A 17,060-nucleotide genomic window follows, 5' to 3' on the forward strand; every position below is an offset into this window, starting at 1 on the left:
GGTCTCTGGCACCTGCTTCCCTACCATGGGCATTATGCTCACTGCATGTGAGGTCCTGAGAGTGTTGCAAACCTACAGCAGGCCTGTGTCCAGCCCTTTATCAAGCTCTTTATTAGTCCTGGGACATTGTGAGTGACGGGCAGACCCGCAGCCGAAGCGACATTCCAGATAGATTTATTTTGCTCCATTTGCAAAAAGTCATTGGAGACTTTGGGAATAATGCAGGCTTTGTGGTTTGGAGCGATTGTAGATGTTCTGTATAAGGACAACTTGTACCCACAGGCCTGTGTGGGACTCAGTCCAGGGCAACTCCCAAGCTCTATAAATTGAGGCACAACATAATTTGATGCTGCTAACAGATGCCTGTTGCTAGGCTTGTGGAGAATCACTGCACTGTTTGAATCCCGGGACAAGGAGTAAAAACAGCAGAAAATAAACACAGCTCTTGCATGCATGTTTTATTTCTGTTTCCGTGGACCCTACAGGACCCCTGAAACCAAGGGAGGCAAAAGCAGTGCCAGGTGTACCAAGGGGTAACTGGGTGTAGCAGCTGATACTTCTGACTATCGCTAATTGTAAATGTAAATGTTGTAGTGCTTATATAGCGCACAATCACCCCAAGGGGTATCACGGCGCTGTACACATACCGCTCTGGATCCCCTCCTCGCCTTTCCCTGTGAAGTGCCCACTCCTGGGCCCCTCAAGGTGAGGCCAAGCATCCTGGCGCTGTTGGGGTCCGTTGTGGAGATTAAGCAAGCTATTGCCCAGAGTTGCAGTGTAGGACCCATGATTAGAATAGGCACCGAGGCGAGAATTATCAGGTCCGGGGAAATTTAGCCCAAGACCCGCCTGAGGCGGGAATTGAACCCTAGTTCAATTCCCGCCTCTGCATCAGGGTCTGCCGCTCTAACCATTGAGCCACACTTCTCACTAATTGATGCTCAAGCAGGCATCTAATTTCCAGTTGAATAATGATGGCATTCTGTGAGGCAGTGAGTTTTACAAGCCAAGAAAGGGACCCTGAAGCAGCTGCCGTCACTCATTGTCACTAAGGTGTTCTCGCTGCGAAGGTCTTTCTCAAAACACCTCAAGTGGGCTTCGTCACATCCCACTCAACTTGCAAAGGGCACTAAACTAAACTAGATTTAAGGGACAATTTTCTGGTCAAGTTTCATTGCTTGCCCATATGGAGAGGAGAGGTCAAGACATACAGTTGTACAGAAACATAGAACAAAACACTTGTTTTAGGCACTACTGGGGAACAGGTAATGTGTAATGCAATGGCCAGCATGGTGGAAGGACAGCCCTCTTCTCACCAATCATGAATTTCTTAGATCTACCTCCCATAGCTGTAGCAGTAACAATGCGGGGGTAGAAGCCGACAAGCCCAAACATTGCTTGTCCATTGTACAGGAACGAAAGAAACACCTATCTTGTAGTGGCAGGGGGCTCTGATCAGTTGTCTGAAATTGTTAACAATGTCATTGCACGAACTGTGCAAAGCTTCAAAATGGTGTTGTTCAGGTACTTTGTGTTATTGTAAGATGGATGTTTTCAGAAAGCAGTCGCTTGACACAGATGTCACCTTGACCGTGTGTCCACAAGAACATCGAAGTTTTGAGCTCCCGTACCACATAACTTGGCACTGAAATCCCTTATGTATTGTGTTGTATGTTGTTGTATTGCAGCATTTATATACCACTTACGACCCCTTTGAGGGGCACCGAAGCGCTTTGCTAAACGGGCAGCAAGCTACGGCGTGTAGGGTGTGCGATTGAAGGATGTTGTCTTTGAGTTTTGTGATCTTATGTGTGAAGTGCTTCCATGTTCTGTGTGCTGAACACCAAAGTTCAATGATCATGTTATTGGATGCAGCAGATAGCAGGGGGGTGGGATGAAGTGGTGTGAGAGAGACAGACGCGTAGTTTGCTGTTTTCAGCAGGCGGGCAGCTTCGATTTCCTCTGTAGGTCCCTCTTTCTCATGATCATTGTCTACTTAGCTGGTTACTGCTCTGGGTTGTCCAACCCCAAATTTTGTTTAGAGTAGATGGTCCTGAGCAGGCCTGCTTGGAAAGAGAATTGTCTATGGGAACGAATGCTTTTTGGATTCAGGTGTATCCTTGCTTTCTATAGGGCGCTGAAGGTCAGTGCTAAGGCAGTGACGAGAAGAACCGTCGGTCTATGGATTCAAAGACTGTTGAGTGGAAGTGGCCAGAAAGCACATCAATATCCCGAAGTCCAATCCAGGCTAGAGCGGCAGGAGTACGTGTGTTGTGAAACAGGCTAACGCTGCTAGTCTAAGTTAATTAGCGTGGGTCAGGAAAAAGTCTGTGCTTATGAGAAGGAACAAGAGAGCAGGTCTGCACATTTACAGGGGTAAGTGCACCATGACCATTCTCAGGTTTAGAAGTGACATGAAGTCTGGGCTTGTCTAAAGTGGGCTGTGGCAGCTGTGGCAAAAGAAATGCAAGCACCTAGAAGAAAGATCCTTCTGAGCTCTGGAAAATATTCTCTTCACATCACACCACTTACAGTCACCACCATAGAATGTCCCCAGATGTAGCATCCACCATGAGTTCTTTCCTGATAATGCAGAAGACTGATAATAGTAATAATTGATTCACCACAACAAGAAAGGGATAAAATGCAGAGTGATAGGACATTAGATGAGAAACAAAGATTCTGAACCTGGGGTGTGATCCTTCGAGAGAAGAGAATAACTGCACAGTTGATTGGAACTCATAATTCAAGATCCAAACACACAACGTATCTTTAAATCTTTTAGAAGGGTGGCACAAATTTCTATTGTGTCTTTTTCAGTGCTCGCCACCACATGCTTCCTGAGCATACCAGCTATTGCGATGGCCAGTCTCAACCAGTTTCATTACCAGCTCTTCCATACATGTCCTCACCTTCTTGTCTTCCCTCTCGCAATTTCACATCTGGGGTTGGCTTCACTCTTTTTTCTCCCTTCATTTGTAACTTCTCCATGTTGGCAGAGCACCCTGTGTGGCAACCTCCCAGTACGCCCAATTTATTTAGAGTTGGGTGAACTATCATGTTTCCACTGGTGGAGCTGGCTTCCCTGGTGGAGTCCTTTGAACAAAGGCTCACCTGGCATTGGAACCTCAGTCAAGGTACCTTAGACTGTTCGCCCTACTTAGGGCAGATATTCCAATGCCCTTTTTTTTTTTACTTCTTTGGGACAACCAGAGGAAGCATGGCAGTCCTGAACAGGATAACATTGCCGTACGGGTGCACTGAGCATGGGATCACACAGCAAAGCTTCAATGTAACTTTGCTGTAAGGGTGCACTGAGCATGGGATCACACAGCAAAGCGTCAGTGTAACTTTGCCGTACGGGTGCACTGAGCATAGGATCACACAGCAAAGTGTCAGTGTAACTTTGCCGTACGGGTGCACTGAGCATGGGATCACACAGCAAAGCGGCTGTGTAACTTTGCCATACGGGTGCACTGAGCATGGGATCACACAGCAAAGCGTCAGTGTAACTTTGCCGTACGGGTGCACTGAGCATGGGATCACACAGCAAAGCTTCAATGTAACTTTGCCGTAAGGGTGCAATGAGCATGGGATCACACAGCAAAGAGTCAGTGTAACTTTGTCGTATGAGTGCACTGAGCATGGGATCACACAGCAAAGTGTCAGTGTAACTTTGCTGTACGGGTGCACTGAGCATGGGATCACTGTGTAACTTTGCCATATGGGTGCACTGAGCATGGGATCACACAGCAAAGCGTCAGTGTAACTTTGCCGTACGGGTGCACTGAGCAATGGATCACAGAGCAAAGCGTCAGTGTAACTTTGCCGTACGGGTGCACTCAGCATGGGATCACACAGCAAAGCGTCAGTGTAACTTTGCCGTACGGGTGCACTGAGCATGGGATCACACAGCAAAGCGGCAGTGTAACTTTGCAGTACGGTTGCACTGAGCATGGGATCACACAGCAAAGCTTCAGTGTAACTTTGCCGTATGGATGCACTGAGCATGGGATCACACAGCAAAGCGTCAGTGTAACTTTGCCGTACGGGTGCACTGAGCATGGGATCACACAGCAAAGTGTCAGTGTAACTTTGCCGTATGGGTGCACTGAGCATGGGATCACACAGCAAAGTGTCAGTGTAACTTTGCCGTACGGGTGCACTGAGTATGGGATCACACAGCAAAGCGGCCGTATAACTTTGCCATACGGGTGCACTGAGCATGGGATCACACAGCAAAGTGTCAGTGTAACTTTGCCGTACCGGTGCACTGAGCATGGGATCACACAGCAAAGTGTCAGTGTAACTTTGTCGTACGGGTGCACTGAGCATGGGATCACACAGCAAAGCGGCCGTATAACTTTGCCATACGGGTGCACTGAGCATGGGATCACACAGCAAAGCGTCAGTGTAACTTTGCCGTACGGGTGCACTGAGCATGGGATCACACAGCAAAGTGTCAGTGTAACTTTGCCGTACGGGTGCACTGAGCATGGGATCACACAGCAAAGCGGCCGTATAACTTTGCCATACGGGTGCACTGAGCATGGGATCACACAGCAAAGCGTCAGTGTAACTTTGCCGTACGGGTGCACTGAGCATGGGATCACACAGCAAAGTGGCCGTGTAACTTTGCCATACGGGTGCACTGAGCATGGGATCACACAGCAAAGCGGCCGTGTAACTTTGCCATATGAGTGCACTGAGCATGGGATCACACAGCAAAGAGTCAGTGTAACTTTGCCGTACGGGTGCACTGAGCATGGGATCACACAGCAAAGCGGCTGTGTAACTTTGCCGTACGGGTGCACTGAGCATGGGATCACACAGCAAAGCGTCAGTGTAACTTTGCCGTACGGGTGCACTGAGCATGGGATCACACAGCAAAGCTTCAATGTAACTTTGCCGTAAGGGTGCAATGAGCATGGGATCACACAGCAAAGCGTCAGTGTAACTTTGTCGTATGAGTGCACTGAGCATGGGATCACACAGCAAAGTGTCAGTGTAACTTTGCCGTACGGGTGCACTGAGCATGGGATCACACAGCAAAGCGGCTGTGTAACTTTGCCATATGGGTGCACTGAGCATGGGATCACACAGCAAAGCGTCAGTGTAACTGTGCCGTACGGGTGCACTCAGCAATGGATCACAGAGCAAAGTGTCAGTGTAACTTTGCCGTACGGGTGCACTCAGCATGGGATCACACAGCAAAGCGTCAGTGTAACTTTGCCGTACGGGTGCACTGAGCATGGGATCACACAGCAAAGCGGCAGTGTAACTTTGCAGTACGGTTGCACTGAGCATGGGATCACACAGCAAAGCTTCAGTGTAACTTTGCCGTATGGATGCACTGAGCATGGGATCACACAGCAAAGCGTCAGTGTAACTTTGCCGTACGGGTGCACTGAGCATGGGATCACACAGCAAAGTGTCAGTGTAACTTTGCCGTATGGGTGCACTGAGCATGGGATCACACAGCAAAGTGTCAGTGTAACTTTGCCGTACGGGTGCACTGAGTATGGGATCACACAGCAAAGCGGCCATATAACTTTGCCATACGGGTGCACTGAGCATGGGATCACACAGCAAAGTGTCAGTGTAACTTTGCCGTACCGGTGCACTGAGCATGGGATCACACAGCAAAGTGTCAGTGTAACTTTGTCGTACGGGTGCACTGAGCATGGGATCACACAGCAAAGCGGCCGTATAACTTTGCAATACGGGTGCACTGAGCATGGGATCACACAGCAAAGCGTCAGTGTAACTTTGCCGTACGGGTGCACTGAGCATGGGATCACACAGCAAAGTGTCAGTGTAACTTTGCCGTACGGGTGCACTGAGCATGGGATCACACAGCAAAGCGGCCGTATAACTTTGCCATACGGGTGCACTGAGCATGGGATCACACAGCAAAGCATCAGTGTAACTTTGCCGTACGGGTGCACTGAGCATGGGATCACACAGCAAAGTGGCCGTGTAACTTTGCCATACGGGTGCACTGAGCATGGGATCACACAGCAAAGCGGCCGTGTAACTTTGCCATATGAGTGCACTGAGCATGGGATCACACAGCAAAGAGTCAGTGTAACTTTGCCGTACGGGTGCACTGAGCATGGGATCACACAGCAAAGCGGCAGTGTAACTTTGCCGTACGGTTGCACTGAGCATGGGATCACACAGCAAAGCTTCAGTGTAACTTTGCCGTATGGATGCACTGAGCATGGGATCACACAGCAAAGCGTCAGTGTAACTTTGCCGTACGGGTGCACTGAGCATGGGATCACACAGCAAAGCATCAGTGTAACTTTGCCGTACGGATGGGCTGAGCATGGGATCACACAGCAAAGCTTCAGTGTAACTTTGCTGTACGGGTGCACTGAGCATGGGATCACACGGCAAAGCTTCAGTGTAACTTTGCCGTACGGGTGCGCAGAGATTGGGATCACACAACAAAGCTGCAGTGTAACTTTGCCGCACGGGTGCGCTGAGGATGGGATCCCACGGCAAAGCTTCAGTGTGACGTTGCCGTACGGGTGCACTGAGAATGGGATCACACGGCAAAGCTTCAGTGTAACTTTGCCGTACGGGTGCACTGAGCATGGGATCACACAGCAAAGTTGCAGTGTAACTTTGCCGTACGGGTGCACTGAGCACGGGATCACACAGCAAAGCTGCAGTGTAACTTTGCCGTACGGGTGCGCTGAGGATGGGATCCCACGGCAAAGCTTCAGTGTAACGTTGCCGTACTGGTGCACTGAGAATGGGATCACACAGCAAAGCTTCAGTGTAACTTTGACGTACAGGTGCACTGAGCATGGGATCACACAGCAAAGCTTCTGTGTAACTTTAACATATGAGTGCACTGAGCATGGGATCACACAGCAAAGCTTCAGTGTAACTTTGACGTACAGGTGCACTGAGCATAGGATCACACAGCAAAGCTTCAGTGTAACTTTGACGTACAGGTGCACTGAGCATTTGCCGTACGGGTGCACTGAGCATGGGATCACACAGCAAAACTGCAGTGTAACTTTGCCGTACGGGTGCACTGAGCATGGGATCACACAGCAAAGCTGCAGTGTAACTTTGCCGTACGGGTGCACTGAGCATGGGATCACACAGCAAAGCGTCAGTGTAACTTTTACGTACGGGTGCACTGAGCATGGGATCACACAGCAAAGCTGCAGTGTAACTTTGCCGTACGGGTGCACTGAGCATGGGATCACACAGCAAAGCTGCAGTGTAACTTTGCCGTACGGGTGCACTGAGCATGGGATCACACAGCAAAGCGTCAGTGTAACTTTTACGTACGGGTGCACTGAGCATGGGATCACACAGCAAAGCTGCAGTGTAACTTTGCCGTACGGGTGCACTGAGCATGGGATCACACAGCAAAGCTTCAGTGTCTTCAGACAAGCCTCTGTAGAGGCAGCTGCTCTGAGGGCAGAGAGCTCTCTGCCAGGCAGGAGGAGATCTCAAAATATGGTGGGATGTAGTCTATCAGGACAGTGGAGTACATCCGGTTGTGGACATAGAGAGGATGTGACATAAGAACACACACGATCACAGGCTAAGCATACTCGCACACACCTATACATTGGTAGATACAGATATTACAAAAAGAGGGAGCATTTTAGACAACTAAGAAGCGAGGATATGAAGAGAGGACAGACATGTAGAGGGCAAAATGTACACCTGGGCATTGAGGAATAGAGAAACAGAGGGAAAGTGAAACAAAACCCAGTGCACACAACAGGAACCAGAGAGGGACAGTAGGGAAGAGACCGAAAGAAAAAAAAAAAGGCTTTATGAGAGGAATGCGAAAATGGAGGAAATGAAGACAGAGAGGAAGTATTTGATGAGGGAGCAAGTAAAATCTGAAGTGATTTTATAAGGGGGTGCATGGGTTAGTGCATTTTAGTGAGTGAATAGCTAAGTGAGCACGCAAATTAGTAATTGATTAAGTGAGTGTATACCTTGTACAGCAAGTGAGTCACAGACTGATTTAGAGTCTGGGTGAACATGCAAGTGCATGGGTGAATGAGTAGAAGAAAGTGGATGGGTACATAAGTAGATACGTGTGTACATAAATGAGCGAATGAGTTAGTCCCATCTCTCGTTTCTTTGTGCTCTACACTTACATCGATGTCCACGTTGGTCACGAGCTGGTGAGCGATATCAGTGCACCCTTCCTTTCGCACCGCTGACGGCATCTCAGAATCTGCGTACCAATCCCTCTCCGCGATATGGGCGTAGCAACCCGCAGGAGAAGCGTGTTGCACACGGGTAGTGGTCACGATTCCAACAGATTTACCTGCACAAGGAGAACACAAAGAGGAAACTCAACACAATGTAAACATAATGGAGTGTTCTGAACAGGGACAATCACCCTACGTGGCACAGGTGTTACAGATGTGGCCTTTGTGGATGGCTGTACCATCATATTACATTCATATTTTTTATTTCTTAATTTACACGGTTCTCCATAGCAGACAAGATCTCATTGGCATCAAAGCGCTGTACAGAGATGGTCATTCCTTACAGTTGTTGCATATATACCAAGATATTGCTGCACAGAGCAAGAATGCAAGAGACAAGTGTTTCACATTATCTACATGCATGTTCATCAATAGAGTGTGCCCTACAACCATGTGTTTAGCATACTCAGGTCCCATCAGTAGCAATCCATTACAATGCATGAGGAAGGTAGACACATTGAAAGAACAGGTGCCAACATTTAGGTAGGAGAGCAGTAGAAAAGGGGGGACATCTAAAAGCGTGTCTATCCTAGGTGGTCATGTATGACCACCTGTGGAAGAAACGCATGTAGAGCGTGCCTGAATCCAAGTGCCCCCGTGGATCTGAAGGCATTAGCCTAGATTCGAGTATGTGCATTAGTAGCGAGTTTCACTTTTCACAGTATTAGCTCTCCTTGTTTGGAGGTTCTCAGGTTCAGTCTTGAAGATGCGGAGGGTACGTGTTTTCCTAAGAGAGAGGGGCAAAGAGTTCCAGAGTTTAGGTGCTGCTTCAGAGACAGTCTGATCACATCCCCTTTATATTCTGAAAGGGCAACACCTTTGGGTAGCCTAGGTTTCTGCTTTTTTTCAGTATTTTGATGTCACAATAGGTTTCAAAACCCAAGCAAACAACATCAAACAAAGGAACATTCTGGAATGCCTATTGTGGTGATTGCTAGAGCTGAAAAAATACCAAAAATTGGTACGATTAGAGAAGAGTCTTTATTACAAAAGCAGAATTGTGGAAGCTAAAAACCCTACTAAAGAACTATTCGGTATCTACAGAGAAATCACCATACCCTCTCGCCTGGATACTAAAGACACCTACTCCACAGAAATATGCGACCAGATAGCCGATTTCTTTGTGGAGAAGGTAGAAAAAATTCATGCTACTTTTTCCAGCAGTACCAGGATAGATAAAAATAAGGTAGATAACCTAGATTCTTGCCCCCACAAACCCGTGTTAACCAACTTCAGGACCCCCAATAAACAGGAACTAATGAAAATTATAAACACTATTTGCTCAGGCTCCCCTATGGATGCCTGCCCCCCGGAACAGTACAAAGCGGTCATGGAAAGCTTATTACTGGATCATATAAGCAACATGATCACAACTTCATTCCGGGAAGGCAATGTCCTGAGAAATTGGAAATCTGCCCAGGTAATACCACTAAAAAAGAAACCTAACATTCCAATCACTCAGCTTCAAAATCTGCGGCCAATTTCCCTCCTACCTTTCTGTGCCAAGATCATAGAAAAGGTGGCCAATCTCCAACTCATGGAGTTTTTGGAGAAAGAATCACTCCTCCACCCTTCCCAATCAGGGTTTAGATCAGGCCACTCAACAGAATCAGCTGTTCTGTATTCCACCGAACAGATTCGGAAAATGGTGGATGAGGGAGAGACAGCAGCGTTGGTCCTATTGGACCTAAGTGCAGCATTTGATACCGTGCTGCACTCAACGCTGCTGTCTCGGCTCTCAGACATGGGAATAAAAGATTCTGCTCTCACCTGGTTCCAGTCCTACCTCACTGACAGAACTTTCCAACTTCACTGCCCACCCTTTAAGTCATCACCTCGCAGTGTTAGCCATGGGGTTCCACAGGGCTCTAGTTTGAGCCCTACCTTATTTAACATCTACATGGAACCCCTGGCACACATAGCGGAGGAATTTGGGGTGGGCATTGTCAGTTATGATGACGACACCCAGTTGGTGTTCAAAATAACGCCAGACAGTAGAGACTTAGCCTCCAACTTCTCTAACTGTATGTTAAGGATAGCGACGTGGATGAACGACAACTGCCTCCGTTTAAACGGAGATAAAACAGAGGTACTGATAGTAGGGAAGGATACTTCTGTCTGGTCGCATGCATGGTGGCCTAGCGAGTTGGGAGAACTACCTGTGCCTGTAGAGAAGGTGAAGAATCTCGGAGTCATGCTTGACGCCGATCTCTCAGGTAGAGCCCAGGTAAACAAAGTGACAAGCAAATGCTACAGCACCCTAAAAAAACTGCGTAAAGTACTAGACCTTCTACCGACCGAAGCGAGAAAGAGCATAGTCCATGCCTTAATATCCCCCCATTTGGACTATGGTAATGCTCTCCTACTTGGTCGTAATCAAAAGAGTCTGCACCAGTTACAATGCATACAGAACTCTGCAGCACGACTGGTGCTCGGTCTCCCACGGAGAGCTTCCACAAAAAATGCGCTTGCCAAGCTTCACTGGCTCCCTGTTAAAGAGAGAATTATATTCAAAACTCTCTGCTATGCACATCGCATTGCCCAAAACAAAGGCCCAAGCTATCTGAGAGGCCTCATCACCATCCATCGGCCGATCAAAGATCTTAGATCAGCGGGCACAATGCTATTTAAAATCCCCCACATCACTAAAGCTAAAATGGGAGGAAAATCCTTCCGCTATTTAGCCACCAAGCTCTGGAATGCTCTGCCAATCCAGCTGCGGATGGAGCCATCTGAAACAAGGTTAAGAGCCAGACTTAAAACTCATCTATTTCCCAAAAATTAATTCTGTTCGCCCGACTCATGATCTTTCTTGATGGGTTGCATTTGCAGTCAGCGCGGGGACACACAGTTTTGTGCAGCCAGGCGCTTAATAAATGCTTATTATTATTATTATTACTAGAGGCTCAGGACTGGGTGAAGAGAACTTTGTTTTCTCTACCCTTTATGTTGGAGCCGTCATTTGATTCATGGGATCCATGGAGTGGAGAAGTGTGGCTCAGGGGTTAGAGGCGGCAGACCTGGAGCTTGAGTTCGGCCCTGGACCAGGGTTCAATTCCCCGCCTCGGCGGGTCTTGGGCTCAAAATTCCACGGACTCGATAATTCTCGCTCCGGTGCCTTCTCGATTCACGGGTTCACACTCTGCGACTCTGGGCAATAGCTTGCTTAATCTCCACAACGGCCCCTCGCGGTGGGATGCCTGGCTTTCACCCTGTGGATACCCTGCCAGGGCTATCTCACAGGGGAATACCAGGACGGGTTCCCTAAGCAAGCGCGGCGATGCCCCAGGGTAAGTCGTGCGCTATATAAGTTTCATTCATTTAATTTCATTTCATTTCATTTGCAATTTACGGGGTATTTGTAGTCTGGCTGGTGCAGGACATCAGTCAAAAAGGGATCGATGTCCCATCCGCAGGTTTCGAGTGTATAGACATGTATGCGAGTCTGGTGGTCAATGGACTGCCAGATTTGTGGGGTCTCCCGACAGCCCTATTACGATTAGGGTGGTTAGACCACCCGTGCCGGGCTGCAGCTGCGAGAGAACCAGACGGAAAATCAAAAAATACAGTGGAATTTAGAGCTTTATTTGCTTTCTTCAACTCCATCACTCCAAGCTCAATGACACATTCTGAAATTAATATTAAAAAAACTGGGGCCACAGGCACCTTCTTTGATTATATTTTCCCCCTCTTAGATACACAGAGGTTCCAAAATGTCACTGCTAAAATAGAGCTTGGGATTTGAAAGGCTATATTACTTTAATTACTTTATGTGGCAAGAAAAGGCAAGTTATGCAGCATAATGCCACACATTCCTTGACCATATTAATATGCTATTTTGTGGTTTTAACACACACCAATAATTACTGTCTGGGCAAAACTTACATTTTATCTACCAGTTTAACACCTCAATACATCATAGAGCAATTAAAAATTCAGCATTTAAGATTTATACAAGTCTCTCAATACATGCACCCCTACAAGACATGTCAAGTATATGCAGCTTATTCTGCATATAAGCTCTATAACAAAATAACCCCTTTTATCAAATGATTACTATTAACTTTATCTGGTGGATGCTCCTGGATCCGTTTGTTCCTTTTATAAATCCAACACGTCAAGGAGTCAGTAAGTTCTGAATTACCTTTTTCAAACATGACATTATAATTCCTACAAAAATGACAAAATAACACCTAGGAAGAAAATAGGACTACAATGTGGGTACTCTTCCTCCTTGTTTCCAGCTTTAAGAAGAATATATATCATATCCAGCTCCTTGCTGCTGAAATTCTGTAAAAAGAACATTTTCAAACTGTCCATCACAGGTTCTGCTCAGAGAATTTGGAACTCCATCCCCCCCTTGACATCAGACTGAACCCCTCAACCAACAAATTTAAAAAGTGCTACAAATGAACAAATGTTTTACTTTAGAGCTCTACTAGCCGAAACCATTTTGACGCATTTCCTATACACTCGTAGAGTATTGGCCGGCTATATTCTTGTATATCGAGTGGGTGGTATTGGATGTTGGGGTGGTCTCCTGCCTCAATAGCAGGCACTCCACATCCCGTTTCGCTCTTGTTTATGTTTTTTGTTTGACTGTTTCCTCCCTCTTGACCACTTGTGAAGCGCTCTGATATCCTCTTGGCTCATGTTTGCTCTATATACAACTTTATCAATAACTACAAAATAAATACAAATGCTTGATTCCAGATCAGTGGTTTAGTGTGGAACTTCATCACATCATGAAATACACGTTTGAGCAAGAAATCAACACCTTTTCATTATAATAGCAAAATTCAACTGGTAGCCCACGGAATCGGGGGCTTCCCTCCAGTCATTCTCGCAATAAAGTTCCATGTTTTCTAAATGGATAGATAACATTTCTTCTCTGGACTCGTTATCTATTCAACGCTAGTTATTTCCGATGCACTCAAAAGTACACCAATTTCCTCATTACCAGCTTTAAAATCATCCGAATATAATCCATATACTACATTGGTTTTTTTCTTCAATAACTCATCAAAAGACCCTTGACTTATCTCTTTTTATTCATCTATACACGTGCAGTTTTCAACTTTTCTCACCACTCTCACAATATTACTGTTTAATTTATTATATTACAGATTTAGTTTTTCATCTGAATAATAGATAAAAATCTAATTTGATTTAATGTCATTGGCTGGCATTCTGAGCAAAACCGGGCCTTCATTGTCCATTTTTAGATGTCCTCTCTATTTCCCCAATGCACCTCCATTATTTTTATAAGTTATGCCTTACCAACAATTTCAATTCAAACAAAAGCTTTGGATGCATCCAGAGGGATAGCATTGGTAGAAATCTTATTCAAATCCAAAAGCTCATCAAAGTTTAACTAATGGGTTTATCTTATGACAGAAGCAGTCATAAGCCATGGTATATGATGGTCCTAAATACGCTTAAATAAAGTGAAGTGATAAGAAAATTAAAGTATTAACTGAATTCACTAAAGTCCCAATCCCAGTCTCCGATACTCTATAAACCATCAAACCAAAATGTATCTTTCATCACTCTGTATCATGCGCATAGGGGAGTAAACTATACTCTGTTGCATAAGCTGTAACCCTAACCACACCTCTTCAAGGCTTAGATTTCACAGAATTCTCAAATATTTGGTATCATTTCTATCGACTAGTCGACGATTAGCCAATCTTTCTAGCTGAGGTTCTCTTGTCAAACAAAACCTCATTAATGGCTGGAAATCTGTAGTAAAAGTATGGTGGCTTTGATGTGAAGCAGAGACTAATTTTACCAACTACAGTAGCATGTCTACCTCTACCAGAAGAACAAAAAGTGAAGAATGAATGTGACGCCTGACCTCAACCTCAACTGCAGTCAATTAATCCAAGCATCATTCATGTCCATTGTCATTTTATGAAACACAGAACGTGGGTTTGTCCAATTCAATCCGCACATCTACTCACTGTCACAGTTCGAGGAGAGATCCTTAATTCTGAGTACACTAGGTAAGGGGTGCTCTTTAAGGTGTCAAACATCTTTGGTTCACCATGCGAAGGCATTAGAAGGATAGACACTGGGACGCACATCGACTTACTCAGAGATGCTGTCCTAAGCTTGTTGGATGTATCAGGATCCGACACGGGGACAAAACAAGAAAGACGCATAGAGCTGATTTTTAAATTACCTGAACGGTGACTTAAGTTTGAAATGAATTACGACATCCATCCATTTGGATTATAAAGGGGACTTATGCACTTATTTGGGAAACATAGAGAGTGAACATACCCAAATTACTAAAGTTTATCTGCATCCATCTTCGGGCAGAGATTACTCAAGGATTTAATATTTTCTGTGAAACCTCGAAATCCTCTTGATTCAGCTCATCATCTTAAGCCTTGAAAAAGCCCTGCGGGCGAAACGCGCGTAGGCTGCCGCTGTATCAACAACTATTTGATTGGAAAATAAAAAACACACAGATCTGATTGAAGAGTGAGACTGGATTACTTCCCCCAACTGGAAACTGTGGGAAATTGTATTAAATTGTAAAAGGACTGATTTTGATGTGTTTTTTTCTGTGCGTTACATGAAGACTGGATTATAGACATAATGATTGGGTGTGCTCAGGTTCAGTGTTTAACCCCTTCGATGCTCATGACGGAACGGTTCCGTCATGAGCATCGGTTGAGCTGTGCTCATGACGGAACCGTTCCGTCATGACCACACCCATTTTCATTATGGGTCAGCACCGGGCGGTAAATCGTACCGAACCGATGTGGTTAAATCAATTGTCATTTTGTTCACTGTCCTATAGTGCACACCCACCAGAAATGAGCAGATCAATACCGGATTATAGTACAAATCGCAATCTTAACAACGGACATAAAAATGTTTGTGCCCGTTTTTAGCACTGCGTCAACCTCGAAAGTATGTGTTTAGACAAAGGTCTGCAAGGGGTTTCAGAGAGGTTGAAGACTACTTAGGGAAGCACTTTGGTGGGGTGTCAGACATGATTGTCAATCCTGACAAAATACATGAATTTAGAAGAATTTCAGTTTATGCAAAATGCCTCTGGGGGTAGGAGATTTGAGGATGATAAACAGAAAGAGACTAGTGAACAACCAGGACAGTACAGAGGGAAAAGTAGCAGGACAGATGAAAGCGAGGGACTGTGGAAATACTCAGAAGAACAACCAAAGCAACAATGCCCGCATCCTATTCTCAACTCGAATCGCCACTGTTCAGAGACCGTATTGTCAATCTGTATAGGCATATCGTGCTGCTCTTGCTGTGATTTAGTGCTGGTAGCTCATTCCGTGCTGAAAAATCAGAGCAAATGGCATAACACGAACATACTCAAATTTATTTTGCTGCCACTCAAGAAGATTTTCTACTCGAGCGGCGGCCTTCTGACCTTGAATGGTCACGACCTCCAGTGACCGCCCGCGTTAGATAATCTCACCGGATGTCCTCCTAGCAACCAGAAGTCAAGCTAGGGGATGCCAAATCTCACTCGAGCTCGCCAACTTACTGCTCGGGAGCCGGTCGCTATAAAAAAATCAGCTACCCGGTGATTAGTGGAATTTAGATGAAGGGAAGGTAATGTTAGAGAAAAGGAGATAGAACTAAACAAAGACAGCTAGGAGGGAAAAGAGTAAGATAGTGAGAGAGGTGAGGGAGAGGCAACAGAGGTAGAAAGAGAGAGAGGACGGGTGGTTAGGTGAGGTATTAAGCAAATGCTGGCATAAACTGACAGGTTAGGTAGACAGTCAAAAAGAGAGAGAGAGAGAGAGAGAGACATGAGGTGGTGAGAGATATGTGAGGTAGAGTTTGATGTGGAGGAGAGATAGATGTATTATAAAGAATTCTGTGCAGTGAGAGGGCCGAGAGAGATAAAGAGAGGTGTGTTATATAGAGATGGAGAGAGGTAGATAAATGAGGTAAAGAGAGAGCAAAGACCTTGAGAGAAGCTAAGTGACTGAAGGAAAGATACAGAAAGCTGTGATGGAAAGAGAGCAGTGAGTTACAGGGAGAATCCTGTACATGAAGAGAGAGCTAAGGCAGAAAGACAGGAGAGAGGTTGAGATATGGAGGGAGACAGGCACATAGAGGTAGAGAGGGTAGAAAGGTGTGGTTAGAGAGAGGTGAGATACGAAGAGGGAAGAGAGAATTAGAGAGAGATGCTACGTACATAGAGATGTAGAGACAAGCTGATAAAAAGAGACAGAGAGTTAAACAAAGAGTTCAGGTAGAAGTAGTAAGAATGAAATTGCCACAAGCTGACAGAATATGAGATATAGGGCTGGCCAGAGAGGGCATGTCCAGCTGTCAAAATAGAAAAGCAATGCTTTTAATTCACACAATCAACACTTTATCAGGGGGGATCATGAAAGATGGGAGACCTGGGCAGGTGCCCACCGTACCCATATAGTAAAACAGCTCAGTCCGATGCTGGCTTAGATCCCACAATATTTGTGATTCTTTATTCCTCTTCCCTTTGCCACTTCTATCTGAGGTCTACTGTTCACAATTGGATGAGATGTGAATGAGAGGTCTTGAGAGGCTGTGTCTAATGTGGGGAGCACAGCAGCTGTCGACTCTAACGCCCTCTGCAGATACAGCCCTCACGAGTTATCAGGACACAGGGTTTCCTGTTGGTAGGGAACCCCATTTGGTTGCTTTCATCCCCCGGACAAGCAGGGGCATGATCAGGGCAGCAGACATGCCTGAAGGCCCCACAGCTGATGAGAAATGCATGGTGCAAACTCTCATCTCCAATCCAATGGAGTCAGGAACATTGAA

General features: G+C 45.9%; 1 protein-coding gene across 2 annotated transcripts in view; it reads right to left on the reverse strand.

Annotated features, from left to right (window-relative positions):
• Positions 1-17,060, reverse strand: part of LOC147684156 (intestinal-type alkaline phosphatase-like) — an 84,509-nt gene that overhangs the window by 28,820 nt on the left and 38,629 nt on the right. For both annotated transcript variants that reach the window (XR_015300983.1, XM_086944549.1), the window contains exon 5: positions 8,145-8,317. Coding sequence is in view for 1 of the 2 variants with exons in the window: in XM_086944549.1 (XP_086800675.1) it covers positions 8,145-8,317 (173 nt within the window). In the remaining variant the exon portion in view is untranslated. The remainder of the gene's footprint in view (positions 1-8,144; positions 8,318-17,060) is intronic.

This window comes from Lissotriton vulgaris, chromosome 11 (assembly GCF_964263255.1).
Source record: "Lissotriton vulgaris chromosome 11, aLisVul1.2, whole genome shotgun sequence".
Classification (NCBI taxonomy): Eukaryota; Metazoa; Chordata; class Amphibia; order Caudata; family Salamandridae; genus Lissotriton; species Lissotriton vulgaris.